Source organism: Hylobates moloch, unplaced genomic scaffold (assembly GCF_009828535.3).
Source record: "Hylobates moloch isolate HMO894 unplaced genomic scaffold, HMol_V3 SCAFFOLD_12, whole genome shotgun sequence".
Taxonomy (NCBI): domain Eukaryota; kingdom Metazoa; phylum Chordata; class Mammalia; order Primates; family Hylobatidae; genus Hylobates; species Hylobates moloch.
The window spans coordinates 34954483-34969158 of NW_026652287.1; the positions used below are offsets into that span (position 1 = coordinate 34954483).

Genomic DNA, 14676 nt, shown 5'->3' on the forward strand with positions numbered 1-14676 from the left:
TGATTGGACACTCTACCAATAACATAAACAGTTAACACATTCATGTTAAATGTATTCTATCCTGAATTCTGACAATAAAGTGAGCTAGAGAAAAGAAAATGTTATTGAGAAAATGCTAAGGAAGAGAAAATACATTTACTAGCCACTAACTGGAGTGTATCATCGTAACGGGCTCCCCTGATTGTCTTCACGTTGAGTGGGCTGTGAGCAGGAGGAGGGAGCGGTTGTCTTGCTGTCTCGGGAGTGGCAGAGGCAGGAGAAAGTCCACATATAAGCGAACCACATGGTTCAAACCCCTGTCCTTCAAGGGTCAACTGTAGTCCTCCACTGGCTGGTAAATAGCTCACCTCAGCCCTTCCTGGGTCCTCACCACCCCCCACCCAGCCCTCCCAGCCCTCTGTCTTCTGAAACCTGCTGTTAATTCCCATTTCTCCGATGAGGAAACTGAGTGACCGCAGGGTACTGTTCCTAGCAGCAAATTGGCAGCACCAGGGGGTCGGAGCCGACGTTTCTCCTTTTCCCGGCTTCCGGCCAGGCTCGGAGTCCTATATGTCACTTGTTGGTCACTTGCTGTGTGCCAGGCCCTACTTGGGCCCCCTTGCCACAGCCCCATGCAGCATCATCAGAGAGGCTGCAGCTGGCCCAAGGTGGCACAGCCAAGGACTGGACGGGAGCCGGGTGGGCGGTGTGTCCCCAGCTCCCCTGCTGCCCTGTGGGTGTGATCAGAGCCTGTGAGTGGAGACTGGGGCTGGGGGGCCTGTGGCAGGGACCTTTGCATTCCCTTCTCCCCGTAACTGCTTCCCACCCCACATCCTCTTCCGGCTTTTGGAATTTGACCCCAGATCTATAAGAAGAGCCTGGCTCCGCCCTCTCCCTCACCTCCTACACCGCCTCCAGCTTCTGCCACTTTTACAAATTTGCTTTATCTGTTCACTCTTTCCCTTCTCTCCATTCCCGTGGCTCCAGCCGCGGCCTCATCCTCTACCCCCGGACCCCTGGCGCAGCTCCTCCCTGGCCTCCAGCTGCCCCGCTCCAGTCCACTCAGAGGTGGTTCACCCACCAGAGCTGAGCCTGCCCCTCTGTTGTCATAGCCCGATGTGGGAGGAAGGAGGGCCCCCCCTGCCCCCGGCCCATTGCCACGGCCTCTGTAACAGCTCGACATTCCCGCCTCCCGGCTTCCCTCCTGGACGTTCCAGGGCCCACCCTGTGCCCACCCTCTCACTTAGCCCTCGGACGGCTCCCCCACCCCCACACTTGCCTCCCTAGAGACACAGGCCTCCTTGCCTCGGGTGCCAGCAGAGGAACTGCCGGTGGGGGCGCTGGCTCGCTCATTCCTGCAGCAAATACTGAGGCTCGGAGGGGCTATCGCTGTGGCAGGCCCTGAGGATGCAGCCGTGAACGCCCCGGCAAAGCCCTCAGGAGCTCCCCTCTTAGCAGGAAGGCAGGCAATGAACGCAGGAACAAATCACCGAGCATCAGGTGCTGGGTGGCCGTGACACGAGCTGTGAAGGAAAGGAAGTGCAAGGGATAGAGATGGTGGGGGGAGCTCCAAGAAGACCTCCTGGAGGTGTCGTGGGAACGCAGAGCCCCCCCCCCCCCCCCGCCGACCCCAGGAAGAACACCCCCGGCTGGCCGAGGGCACAGCAGGGGCAAAGTCCCCTCAGGGGAATGGGCATGGTGTGGATGGGAAGAGCCTGGGTGGGAGGCGCCTGGTGGGTGGGAGGAGCCTGGGGGAGGCCGGCGTGGCTGCACGGGAAAGGACAGCCTCTCTCCAAGCGAGTCACCACCTCACCCCCACCCGCTGCACCTCACTTCCACCCCGACTGCACCCCCACTGCACTGGCTGCCTGTTGGTCCTGCTGCCCAGTGGCCAGTGGCCCGGGAAACTCGTGAGCTGAGCCAAGCCCCTAGTCCCGCTTCCTCATCAGCAGCTCCTGGGGGGCCTGGACTGCCCTTTCCCTAAGGTTCTTCTACCTCCAAACATAGAAGCCTGACAATTCTTGGGGCTATGGGGCTGCTTTTATTTTGAAAGCATTCAGGACATGGATTGGCTCAGAACGCCAGCGCTGCCTGTCCCCTCCCCCTGAACCCAAGTCTCTCCCATAGGACAGGCTTCCAGGGACAGAAAGGCTCATCCCTCCCCGGCTTCGATTCCTCTCCACCCTCTGGGTTCCAGGCTCCACTTCTGCCCCAGTCCCTCACAGTGGGGAAGTTCTTCTCTAGCTCTAACCTCCAGGCCTCTTGCTGCAAATGGTAGTCAATTTCCCATCTTCCCTCTGGCCGTCTGAATTTGCCCTCCACCCCCACCCCAAAAAATGAGTGCGCCTGACAGGAACGTTCCCTGCCTCCCATTTCTCCTCACCCCACCTCCCCTGGGTCCCCGAGTTTCCGATCTGCCATCTGCCTGAATCCTCCCAGGCACAGTGCCCGAGATCTCTCAGAGCTGGGGCTGGGGAGGATGGCGAAGCCGGTGAGGACTCAGCTTCATGCCTCGAGTGCCTGGGCCCTCCCAGCCTCTGCCTTCCCCTGGATCTCAGCTCCATCTCGGGGCCTCCTGTCCTCCTGCCCTTTCAGGCCCCTTTGTATGCCTGTATCTGTCTCCCTGTGACTCTGCCACTCTCTGCCCCTCGTACTTCTTCTCTTTGGGGTCCTTCTGTGTCTGCCTCTGGCTTGTTCCTTGCACCAGGTGAGGGAGGAGAACAGGTGTACCCTTGTGATGGGTCCTCTCTCGGGGCAGCTGGGGTAGGAGAAGCAACCGTGGTGACTTGGCTAAGTTGCGGGCCTGGGGTTCCAATGCCGGCTGTGCTGCTGGAGGGCTGTGTAACCTTTGGCAAGTGGCGCTCACCTCTGAATCTGTACAATGGGCGCAAGAACCATCCCTTCCTCCCAGGGCCGTGGGGAGAAGCCAGCAGCTTGAGGAGCGGATAGCATGGCACCCACATGAAATCAGTACTTCCCATCACTATTAGGGGTGCGTGGGGGCAGAGGGCAGTCCATGGAGCCTCTGCCAGCCGGGCGTGAAGCCGTGGTGGGGTGCCAGGCGTGTCATATCCTGTGCCGTGTGGGTGACTGCAGGGGCTGAGGACGGATGGCTGTTCAGCATGCCTGTGGCCTTGCCTGCACCCTGCCCCACACACAGAGGCAACCTCCATGGGAATTGTTGCTGTTGTCAGGCCAAACTTGGGGGTCTTTGGGGCCCCTGGACTCCGGCGAGGCTGACCTAGGAGGGGCCACTTCCTAGCCATGTGTTTCGCATTAGGCAACTAACAGTACCTCTGTGTGTCTCAGCTTTGCTAGCTGGGAACTGGGTGTAATAGCAGTCTTTTCTCAGAGGGTTGATGCGAACTGCAGTGGCTAATGCAAGTAAAGCTCCCAGAATGGTGCCCAGTCAGTGCCAGATGTGTGTTGGACGTGACCACCTTTGGTGGTGTCATTCAGTGAGTTCACACAAGTCAGATGTGTGTGCGGAAGAGATGAGGTTAGCCGGCATTCCTGTTATCCAGGTCAGAGGGCTCTATCTGGGGACAGCTGGTGCCAGGTGCCCTCTCAGTATGCAGCTGTGTCCAGGAGTGTAGCTCACGCAGGTGGTATCTGAGGTTTGGACAGAGTGGCAGCTTTCCTCTGGGTGCACAGAGCTGCGCTGGGGACCTCCTGTTTGGAACCTGAGGTGTAGTATCTAGGACTTAGCCATCCAGGTGGTGCTGGGGCATGGAGGGTGACCCAGGGCATGGAGGGTGACCCGGGACATTGGTGTCCAGCTGATGTGAGATGTGCTTCCTCGGCCAGGTACGGTGGCCCACACCTGTCATCCCAGCACTTTGGGAGGCCAAGGCAGGTGGATCACTGGAGGTCAGGGGTTCAAGACCAGCCTGGCCCACACAGTGAAACCCTGATTCTAACTTAAAATACAAAAATTAGCCGGGGTGGTGGTGGGCGCCTGTAGTCTCAGCTACTCAGGAGGCTGGGGCAGGAGAATTGCTTGAACCCAGGAGGTAGAGGTTGCAGTGAGCTGAGATCATGCCACTTCACTCCAGCCTGGGCAACAGGGTGAGACTCTGTCTCAAAAAAAAAAAAAAAAAAAAAGTGCTGCCTCTGCCAGCAGGCCTCCTGGGATGGAAGGGGACCTGGGGACCGAGGGTGTCCAGGGCTGGGAGGCTGCATTGTGCAGCTATTGCAGTGCGGCCTGGCTCGGTGTGCAGAACGGAGAATGGGGGTATCTGTGTGTGAGCGTGGGGGGAGATAGACTCACAGTGACGATAACATACCCATCCATCCCTGCACCAGTGTGTGGCGAGCAACTGCCATGTGCCCAGCACTGTTGTGGGTCCTGGGAACCAAATAGTCACAAACTGACTGTCCTTGGGAAACTTGCGTTCAAGCGCACGGACCCATATAAAAGCTCAGATGCTGATAAATGTCATGGAGAAAAACGAAAAGAGAAGGTTCTGGAGAGGGATGGGGGTGCTGTTTGATGCGGGGCGGTCAGGACGGCCTCACTGAGAAAGTAGCATTGGAGCACAGACCTGATAGAGAGCAGGGCAAGAGTCCTGTAGACAACCGGCGAAAAGCGTTCCAGGCAGAGGGAAGAGCAGGTGCAAAGGCCCTGGGGCCGGGGTGTGCACGGCCTGTTCTGGAAACAGCGAGTGAGCAGGGGGAGGAGGGAAGCGATGAGGTCAGAGGAGGAGCTGGGGTGGAGAGTGGGGGCCTGAAAACCGCGGTGAAGTCCTCACCTCTGCTCTGAGTGGAACGGGAGCTGTGGAAGGCTGTGGAGCAGGGGCGGGGCAGGGTCCATGGGGTGTTGACAGGATCCCTCTCGCTGCCCGTGGGGAACGCACAGGGAGTGGGGGTGAAGGTAGAAATGGGGAGGCTGGAGGGGAGGACACTGTAATCGTTCAAGAGGGAGATGGGAGCCAGGTCAGAGAAGGAGCCTGGGCGTGGGGAGAAAGATCCTCTGATTCCCGGGTCTGATTCCGCATATGTTGTGAAGACAGAACCCTTTACCGAGGATTTAGCGATTTAATCCCCACAGCGGCCCTAGGAGGCAGACACTCTCATTATCCCTGTTTCACAGTGGAGGGAACTGCAGCTTGGGAGAATGAAGCCACCGGCCCGAGGTTACACGGGAAGTGGCAGCAGAGTCAGGACTCAAACCCAGGCCTGTCGGCACTCACCAATGTGCCCCACTCTCGAGAGGTGACTTTTGTGGCCTGTGGGTGTCCTGGGCCAGTGTCTGGCACATAGCAGGGACTGGTTAGACATTTGTTGGACAGACAGATGGAAGGATGGATGGGTGGATGGATGGAAGGATGGATGGGTGGATGGATGGATGGATGGATGGATGGATGGATGGATGGATGGATGGACGGATGGCTGGATGGATGGATGGATGGATGGATGGATGGATGGATGGATGGACAGATGGATAGATGGATGGATGGACGGATGGATGGGTGGATAAGTTGAATGAATGAACGTGGCTGCCCTGCAGATTTTGCAGAAGTGTGTCAAGAGGCAGATGTCAGGATCTGGCTAAGGTCCAAGGGAGAGGGGTGCCTCTAGGGGTGGGGGTCTTTGTGGCATGAAGAGGGGCTGGCCCTCAGCCACGGGACAGGGATGATGGTGCAGGGCGCAGGTTCCAGTGCTGGTATATCAGGTGTGGTATATCAGGGTTGGAGTAAAGGCTGTGTGGCGTGGTGGGGATTTGAAGGATTTCCTGGGGTACAGGGGCATCTGCAGGAAAACCCTGGGCAAAATTGTGTGCCTAGACCCGGTGGGGGGTGTGATGCTGGGGGGTTTTGGCTGGCAGTGGGGGTCGGGGGTTCAGCGGTGGCCCAGCCAGGTCATGCAGCCAACGAGGCTGTCTGTGTGCCACGAGGCTCTGGCTTGGCACAGCCCACCCACCCCCCTTTCTTGGGCAGCCCAGCCGGCAACCTTCCTCCCCCGCTTCCCCCACCTTCCTCGGCTGCCTCCTCGGCTGCCCAGAACCAATGGGTTAATTAGATAACGAAGCCTTTGATTAGCGGGGGGAGGGGGAGGCCTCCCCCCTGGTGGTGCAGGGAAGGGAGGCTGAGGAGGAGGGAGGAGAGGCGCCCTCCCCGTTCAGAAGGAGAGAAAGAAGGAGGGAGGGGTGGGGAGGGAGGGAGCTGAGGCACAGCTTGGCTCTGCACTGCCGTGTGACTAGAAATTGTAATCGCGGAGAAAGAGAGAGACAGACAGAGCCCGGGAGAAAGGGACCAAGACAGACGGACAGACAGACGACCTGACTGAGACGGGCTCAGGGCCGATGAGAGGGTGACAGGGATAGAGCAAGAGGGAGGAATAGATGGAGGAGAAGGAGAGAAGGGGCCTGGGGGTCCCGAGGGAGGCAAGATTGTGAGGGGGGAGACTCAGGAGGGGGGTGAGGCCAGAGGAGGTGGACGGGGACCAGAGGCGGAGGGGGAGGACCGAGAGGGGCAGAGAGAGAGGAGAAGGGGGCTGGGGTCGGTGGGTGGAGAGAAAGGAGGCTGCAGTGGGGGGAGAGTCGAGGTAGAGGTGGGAGAGGGGGTGGAAGGAGACCGGAGGAGGCAAGCGGGGAGGGGAGGAGAGAACTGCTGCAGTGGCCAAAGGACAGCCTCCCCCCAGGGCTGGGAAGGGCGACAGGCCAGTGGGGGGGGCGCAGGGAGACCCAAGAAGCCCCTGCGCCCCCCCCAGCACGATCTCGACGGGAAGCCCTGGAGAACTGGGGAGGCAGAGACCCCGGCTGGCCGGAGGCATGTGGAGGGGGGGGCCTGGGCGCAGGGAGAGGCCCAGCGGAAGCCAAGCCACCAGGGTGAGTGTCCCCCACCGTGAGGTTGGGGGGAGAAGAGGATGGGAGATGGCGGAGGGCGAGGGGGGGAAGGGGAGGGAGGCCGAGTCGCTGCAGAAGCCGTGATGGGGGTGGGGGGATGCGGGCTGGCAGCGGGAGAGCTGGGGACAGATGCGGAGGTAGACACAGCAGCGGCAGGCCTGGAGGCCGGGGTGGGTGCCGTGGGCTCCCCCAGGCCCTGCGGGGTCCCCCGGCCTCAAGTCCAGGCCCTGCTCTTTGGGCCAGCCCTTTGGCTAAGAGGGTGTGGGCTGGATCATCGCCAGGGTCTTAAGAGGTGGGAGACCCAGACCCAGGATAAGGACTGGGCATCGGCCTCCCTGTTCACATTCAGGAAAATGAAGACCCTCACCACACTCACATAGTCAGATACAGACACACGGCCCCAGCCCTCCAGGAGAAAAATGAGCCCGGGTGGACACAGAATCAACCTCTCCCTCCTCTCTCTCTCTCTTTCTCTCCCCAGCCCCCTCTTACCCCTGCCCTCTGTCTCTCTGCCTCTGCTTCTGTCTCTGTCTCTCTGTGTCTCTGTCTAGCCCTCGCTCTCACACACGCACTCAGATACACAGACGTATGCACACACATTTTTATCTGGGTTAAAATGGTCTTGGAAACTGCAGGAGGAGGGAGTGACTGTGTGTGTGCACAGCCGTGTGCTTGGGGGTGAGCCTGTGTCGGGGGTCCTGAGAGTCCACCGTGAGAGGGCGTGCCCCGTCACCGCTGAGCGTGAGTGGGTCGGTGTGCATGTTTGTGTGACCTGCTCGCCTCCTGGTCTCTTGGGAACGGCTTGGGGTTGGCCTGTGTTGGGGCAGGGCCTGCTGGTGTGGGTGTATTTGTGTGTACTCAGAGATGCTGCGTGCAAAGAAGAGCTGGGAGCCAGAGGGTAGACCCAGGGCCGAAGTACCCCCTCTGCGCCCTGCCAGCCTGCTCTGTGCCCTTGGACAGGCCGTTTTCCCTCGTAGTGCCTCAGTGTCCCCATCTGTAAATTGGGCATCCTAATAGCTTTCTCCTATGGTCATTATGAGGTTTACACGAGACGACCGGGATACAGTTTGCTGCATTGCAAGGGCTTACCCAGTGTTCCAGAGAGACTATTGTTACTGGTATCGTTGCTGTTGCTGTGACTCGCCCATCCCCTTTCCCTCTCTGGTTCTATGGAAATGGCGGGGCAGGACAGATTGGGGAGGTACAGCGTGACTTCTCAGAGGACCCGAGTCCCCACTGTCCACTTTCCTCCCAGAACCCAGGCAGAGTCCCTGGACCCCCTTCCCTTCCCCATCCCCTCCCTGAGAACCGAGCTCGGTCCTGCGGCAGCAGCTGGCACGAGTCCCATCGGGGCTGTCTCTGCCTGGAGCACCCACAGTCTCGGGGTAAAGGAGGGGGTGCAGCTGGTGGCCTCTCAGCCTGTGCCGCCCCCCGCCAGGTCCCCAGCCACCATCACACACAAGCTGCAGTCTCCTCTCTCTTCACCCTGCTGCCTCCCAGCCCTCCCTTCACCTGCCCACACCTGTCACCTCCACAGTTGCCTTGTCTGCCACCTTACTTCTCTCTCCCTCAGATTCTCCCATGAGTCTGACTCAAGTCTCTGAAGCTGCTGTGAGGCCCCCACAGGGCCTGGACAGGGTGGGCAGTGACAGGAGGGTGTGCAGCGGAGGGTCTTTCGGTTTAGCTGAGGACACAGGGGGTGGGGGAAATGCATCTCTTCGCTAACATCCCTGGGAGGGGGAGAGGGAGAGGGAGTGGAGGGGAGAGGAGGCTGGGACCCGCCTCCCAGGCGATCACGCAGGTGGCAAGGGGACCGGGCGGGTGTTGGGATGGGAGCGAGATCCTCGCCACCTCGCTTGCTCTTCCCCCTTTCTGCCCCCTCGCTTTGTCTGTCTGTCTGTCTCACTCCTCTGATGTGTCTACCTTTTTGAAATCATGCAAAGAACTGGGTTTTGAATCTGGACAACTTCTGCACTTACTGGCTGAGTGACCTTGGGCAGGCACTTCCTCTCCCCCAGCCTCAGTTTTCCCTGCTGCAGAATGGGCGTAGAATCTTGCCAGCATGGAGAGGATGAGCTAGTGCAGGGCCGGGCAGGCCAAGCTTCCCTCTGCCTGCCCCAGCCTGCTGGGTGGGTCCATCGGCGGCTGTCTCCCTCCCTGTCCCTTTGTTCTGGGCATGGGGCAGGGAGGCGGTAATGGGGCTGCCTGGGTGTTGGCGAGCACCCGGGCCACATGGGCTCCTGTCCCTCACCGAGCCTCTCCCCTCTCTCTCCCGCGCCCACAGCCCCCCAGCGTCCACGCAGAGCATGAACATTGAGGATGGCGCGTGCCCGCGGCTCCCCGTGCCCCCCGCTGCCGCCCGGTAGGATGTCCTGGCCCCACGGGGCATTGCTCTTCCTCTGGCTTTTCTCCCCACCCCTGGGGGCTGGTGGAGGTGGAGTGGCCGTGACATCTGCCGCCGGAGGGGGCTCCCCGCCGGCCACCTCCTGCCCCGTGGCCTGCTCCTGCAGCAACCAGGCCAGCCGGGTGATCTGCACACGGAGAGACCTGGCCGAGGTCCCAGCCAGCATCCCGGTCAACACGCGGTACCTGAACCTGCAAGAGAACAGCATCCAGGTATGCGGGGCCAGCGGGCAGAGAGGGACCATGGAGCGGGGCACTGGGGAGGCGTGCAGATGCAGCCCATCCCCTCTGGGCCTCCCCACACCGGGGCTTCCCCGTCTCCGGCACCTGTGGATGTGGCCTGCGCGTCTGCATCCTGTCAGCTGGAGCCGGGCTCCCAAGGTGGAGTGGAGACCCTCTGGGCTTTGGGAGCACAGTGCTCCCTGTCTCTGAGCCACTGTGTTGGGGCCCAAGTGCAGGCCACCTGCCCAGCCCCCAGCACAGGACAGGCGGGTCGGCCTAGGCCGAGCCGTGGAGTCCCTGGGGTGTAGAGAGCAACCCTTCCACAGGGACCTCTGTGGCATCTGCACCACCACACCCTCTCGTGGCCTTGGGAAGGTGACGGCATGATTCTGAGCCTCAGTTTCTTCATCTGAAAAGCGAGGACAATGCAAGCCCCTGTGTTGAGGCGTTGCTGTGAGGGCTGATGGGTCTGGTACTTATTGGGGCATTAGCCTGTGTGCTGGCACCTGGCGAGTGGTCAGAGGACAGGAGGCGTTTCCATAGTCATGTGCCCGGCAGTGCAGGGTTTGCGTCCCCATTTCCTGGAGCTGGTGTGAGAATTGGAGAGCAGAGAGGCTGAGAACGCTCTGGTGCTTGGTGCCATGGTGGCCTGTGGCTGGTGCTCAGGATGGGGCAGCTGCCACTCGATTAATGATGACTCTGATTAGGACAGGCCGTAAGCGATGGCTTGGGGAGACAGAGCTGTGCTATTAGAAAGCAGGGCTTCTCAACCTCTGCCCTATTGACATTTGGGGTCGGATCATCCTTTGGCGAGCAGGGTGGGGGGCTCTGTCCTGTGTGCTGTAGGATGTTTAGCAGCATTTCCGGCCACTAGATGCCAGTAGCACCCCACCCCCAGTTCCAAAAATATCTCCAGGCATTGCCAGTGATTCCCAGGGATCATTACCCCAGGCTGATTTGGTCCAACTCCTGCCTCCAAGCAAGCCTCCTCCTTCCCCAGCCTGTAAAGCTGGGAGGGAAGAGGGTGCCGATGCCAGAGGTCCCAGCCCCTCCAGATCTAACCTTCCAGATGTAACAGCTCCCCTAAGAAGTGCGGCTGCTCTTCTGCCTGGTCTGTCCCTGGGAAGGGGTGGGAGGACTAGGCTGCTCCCATCTGACCGTCCTGAGAGCCAGATTCAGGGAAGAAAGGGGACCTCTCAGGGGAGCAGTCCCTTCCTGGTGGCTGTGGGGCAAGGGCCAGCGAAGGGGTCCAGAAACGTCAGGGGCGTTGTCACATCACCACGCCCTGCTCCTGCAGGGCCTTGTCCCTCTGTCCACACCCACCTCCCACAGGCTCCCATGTCTGCCAGTTTGCTTTGAGTCTGCCCTGCATCTCCCTAGCTGCAGTCTCCACCGATCCGTCCACGTCTCCCTTGAGCAGGTGACATTCCACACTGTGCGGTCCCCATGCACCTGCCCCCGGCTTCCCTGCACTCCATCCTTCCCCCACTTAGACACGTGACGTTCAACAGACACCGGCAGCACCGGCTCTGCGCCAAGCCCTGTCCTGGGTGGTGACCGAGCCAGGCAAAGTGCAGCCCTAGCCCCGGCAGCTCACATTCTAGTGGGGAAGAAATGAGGAGAAAAAGGAGCCAGTGGCTGGAACGGCACGCCAGGGAAACACGCTTTGCAGAAATGGCCAGGGAGAGCGTGGGACAGGGAGGCACCCGCGCCACTCACCAGCAGCCCCAGGTCGTAGCAACATCCCCGTCCTAGAACCTGGACCCATTTCTCTTTGTGGGGCGGCGGGGGTGCTCAGTGAACAATTCAGTCCCATAAACATGTGCTGAGCGCCACCAGCAGACGTATATTCATTTATGATAAGTCACGCACAGGCCCGCTCCCTCCATATATCATGCACCTGGTAAAGCACACACTAAGGTGGACATTGCCAAAGGGTGAAAAGCATCAATAGGGATCCAGACGCCTCTATTTCTCATCCTCCCCACCCAGGGGTTCTTGCACCGCCCCCCGCCCCACCCCGCCCAGAGACAGGGATGGAGGGTGTGTTGGTCCGGTCCACGAGAGTGGTTGCTTGTGAGCGTTTGTCAGTGGGCTTGACCTCCCTCAGTGGACACATCCCAGACAGCAAGAGGCATGGACCACATCGAGGGTAATCAGAGGCTCTTTACTTTTGTATTTATTTATTTATTTTTGAGACAGAGTCTCACTCTGTCTCCCAGGCTGGAGTGCAGTGGCGCAACGTTGGCTCATTGTAACCTCCACCTCCCGGGTTCAAGCGATTCTCCCGCCTCAGTCCCTTCAGTAGCTGGGATTACAGGTGCCTGCCGCCACGCTCAGCTAATTTTTATATTTTTAGTAGAGACGAGGTTTCACCATGTTGGCCAGGCTGGTCTCGAACTCCTGACCTCAGGTGATCCACCCGCCTCGGCCTCCCAAAGTGCTGGGATTACAGGCGTGAGCCACCACGCCCAGCCCAGAGGCTCTTTAAAAAGTAATAACTTTTAGCCTGGCGCGGTGACTCATGCCTGTAATCCCATCACTTTGGGAGACTGAGGCAGGTGGACTGCTTAAGCCCAGGAGTTCAAGACCAGCCTGAGCCACACGGCAAATCCCCATCTCCACTAAAAAAAAACAAAAATTAGCCAGGTATGGTGGCATGAGTCCGTGGTCCCGGCTACTCAGGAGGCTGAGCTGGGAGGCTTGCTTGAGCCCAGGAGGCAGAGGTTGCAGCGAGCTGAGATTTCACCACTACACTCCATCCCGGGCAACAGAGAGACCCTGTCTTAAAAAAATAAATAAAAAGGTAACAACTTTTTAGTTATCCAAATAAAAAAGTGAAAAAATCACCCTAGTTCCATCACCAGATATAAATAACTACTGTTTACATTTTGTTTTAATACCTTCCTGGTTCTTTCCTGTGTCTGTGTAAATGGTTTCATTTTTAGAGACAGGGTCTCACTCTGTCACTCAGGCTGGAGTGCAGTGGGACTATCACGGCTCCCTGCAGCCTTAACTTCCCTGGTTCAAGTGATCCTCCTCCTGCCTCAGCCTCCAGAGTAGCTGGGACTACTGGGGGATACCATCACACCCAGCTAATTTTTTTTTTTTCTTTTGAGGCAGAGTTTCACTCATTGCCCAGGCTGGAGTGCAATGGCGCAATCTCGGCTCACCGCAACCTCTGCCTCCTGGGTTCAAGCAATTCTCCTGCCTCAGCCTTCTTGAGTAGCTGGGATTACAGGCATTTGCCACCATGCCCGGCTAATTTTGTATTTTTAGTAGAGACAGGGTTTCTCCATGTTGATCAGGCTGGTCTCGAACTCCCGACCTCAGATTATCCACCCGCCTCGGACACCCAAAGTGCCGGGATTACAGGCGTGAGCCACCAAGCCTGACTTTTCTTTTTTTCTTTTTTATGAAGACAGGGTCTCACTATGTTTCCCAGGCTGGTCCTGAACTCCTGAGCCCAAGCAATTCGCCCACCTTGGCCTCCCAAAGTGCTGGGATTACAGGTATAAACCACCTAACCCAGCCATAAGTGTATTTTTAATTACTTATTACAGAATGAATACAAATTAACTGAGAAAAACTAGATAATATACCTAAGTAAAAACAGGAGGACAGAAGCCAACCATAATCCCACAGCCACGGGTAGCTGTCCTTCGCTTTGGTGTCTTTGAATTCGGAGACCCTCCCCACCCATGCACAGTGCATTGCACAATTGCTGCTGATTTGTAAATGGAGTTTTTGCTTTTTTATTTTTTTATTTTTATTTTTATTTTTATTTTTATTTTTTTTGAGACAGAGTCTCGCTCTGTCACCCAGGCTGGAGTGCAGTGGCATGATCTCGGCTCACTGCAAGCTCCGCCTCCCGGGTTCACGCCATTCTCCTGCCTCAGCCTCCCATGTGGCTGGGACTACAGGCGCCCGCCACCACACCCGGCTAATTTTTTTTTGTATTTTTAGTAGAGATGGGGTTTCACCGTGTTAGCCAACCTCTGATCCCCTGCCTCAACCTCCAAATCTGGATTACAGGTGACCACCTCCACCCTTTTTTTTGAGTTTTGCTCTTGTTGCCCAAGCTGGAGTGCAATGGTGCAATCTCAGCTCACTGCAACCTCTGCCTCCCGTGTTCAAGCGATTCCACTGCCTCAGCCTCCTAAGTAGCTCGGATTACAGGCACACACCACCACGCCCAGCTAATTTTTTGTATTTTTAGTAGAAACAGGGTTTCACCATGTTGGGCAGGCTGGTCTCGAACTCCTGACCTCAGATGATCTGCCTGCCTTGGCCTCCCAAAGTTCTGGGATTACAGGCACAAGCCACCACATCCGGCCAGCATCCCGTTATTTAACCAGAACCAGGCCCTTCTTTTTTTTTTTTTTTTTTTTTTTTGAGATGGAGTCTTACTCTGTCACCCAGGCTGGAGTGCAGTGGTACAATCTTGGCTCACTGCAACCTCTGCCTCCTGGGTTCAGGAGATGCTCCTGCCTTAGCCTCCCAAGTAGCTGAGACTACAGGTGCCTGCCACAACACCTGACTAATTTTTGTACTTTCTAGTAGAGACGGGGTTTCACGATATTGACCCGGCTGGTCTCGAACTCCTGGCCTCAAGGGATCCGCCCACCTCGGCCTCCCAAAGTGCTGAGATTACAGGCGTGAGCCACTGCGCCCGGCCTCCTTATTTCCAATTTCTGAGTTGGTATGAACAACACCAGGGGGACATCCGTTGGCTCATTCTTTCTAATGTTCTGGACTCTGCCCTTGGGATAAATTCCTAGAAGCGGAGTTTCCGGGTCTGAGGGATGATGAGAGAAGAACCGCCCTGTGAGTTCTATGTGGCTTCCTCATTTGAGTATACTTCTCCCTTACACACACACACACACACACACACACACACACACACACACACACCAGGGCCTGGCACTGAAGCATTGGTAGCGACAGGCTGAATTCTGGGGATTCGAGAGCCTCCCGTGTGGCCTGCAGCCTTGGTTGTCATCTGTCCCCCGCCGCGCCGCCACCTGCATGAAGGCAGAGACTTTGCAATGTTCCCTGCCGGATCCCCAGCACCTAGGGCCGAGCCTGGCACACAGGAGGTGCCCAGCAGCTGTTTGCCTCTGAATGAGAGGCCAGCTCCCGAGCTCCTGCCCGGATCCTTGGCAGAGACCTGCAGCAATCTGTCGGTGGGAGCCGATGCGAATCCCTGCGACGCCCTCCCGTGA

General features: G+C 58.2%; 1 protein-coding gene across 2 annotated transcripts in view; it reads left to right on the forward strand.

The window, feature by feature from the left end:
• LRRC4B (leucine rich repeat containing 4B) overlaps positions 1 to 14676 on the forward strand; it is a 50753-nt gene that overhangs the window by 10559 nt on the left and 25518 nt on the right. The window contains exons 1-2 of one of the 2 annotated variants that reach the window (XM_058426012.1): positions 6184 to 6808; positions 9111 to 9442. In XM_058426012.1, coding sequence (XP_058281995.1) covers positions 9146 to 9442 — 297 coding nt within the window. In that variant the 5' untranslated portion in view covers positions 6184 to 6808; positions 9111 to 9145. Of the gene's footprint in view, positions 1 to 6183; positions 6809 to 9110; positions 9443 to 14676 lie in introns of those variants that run through there. The other variant, XM_032169021.2, reaches the window with a different exon arrangement.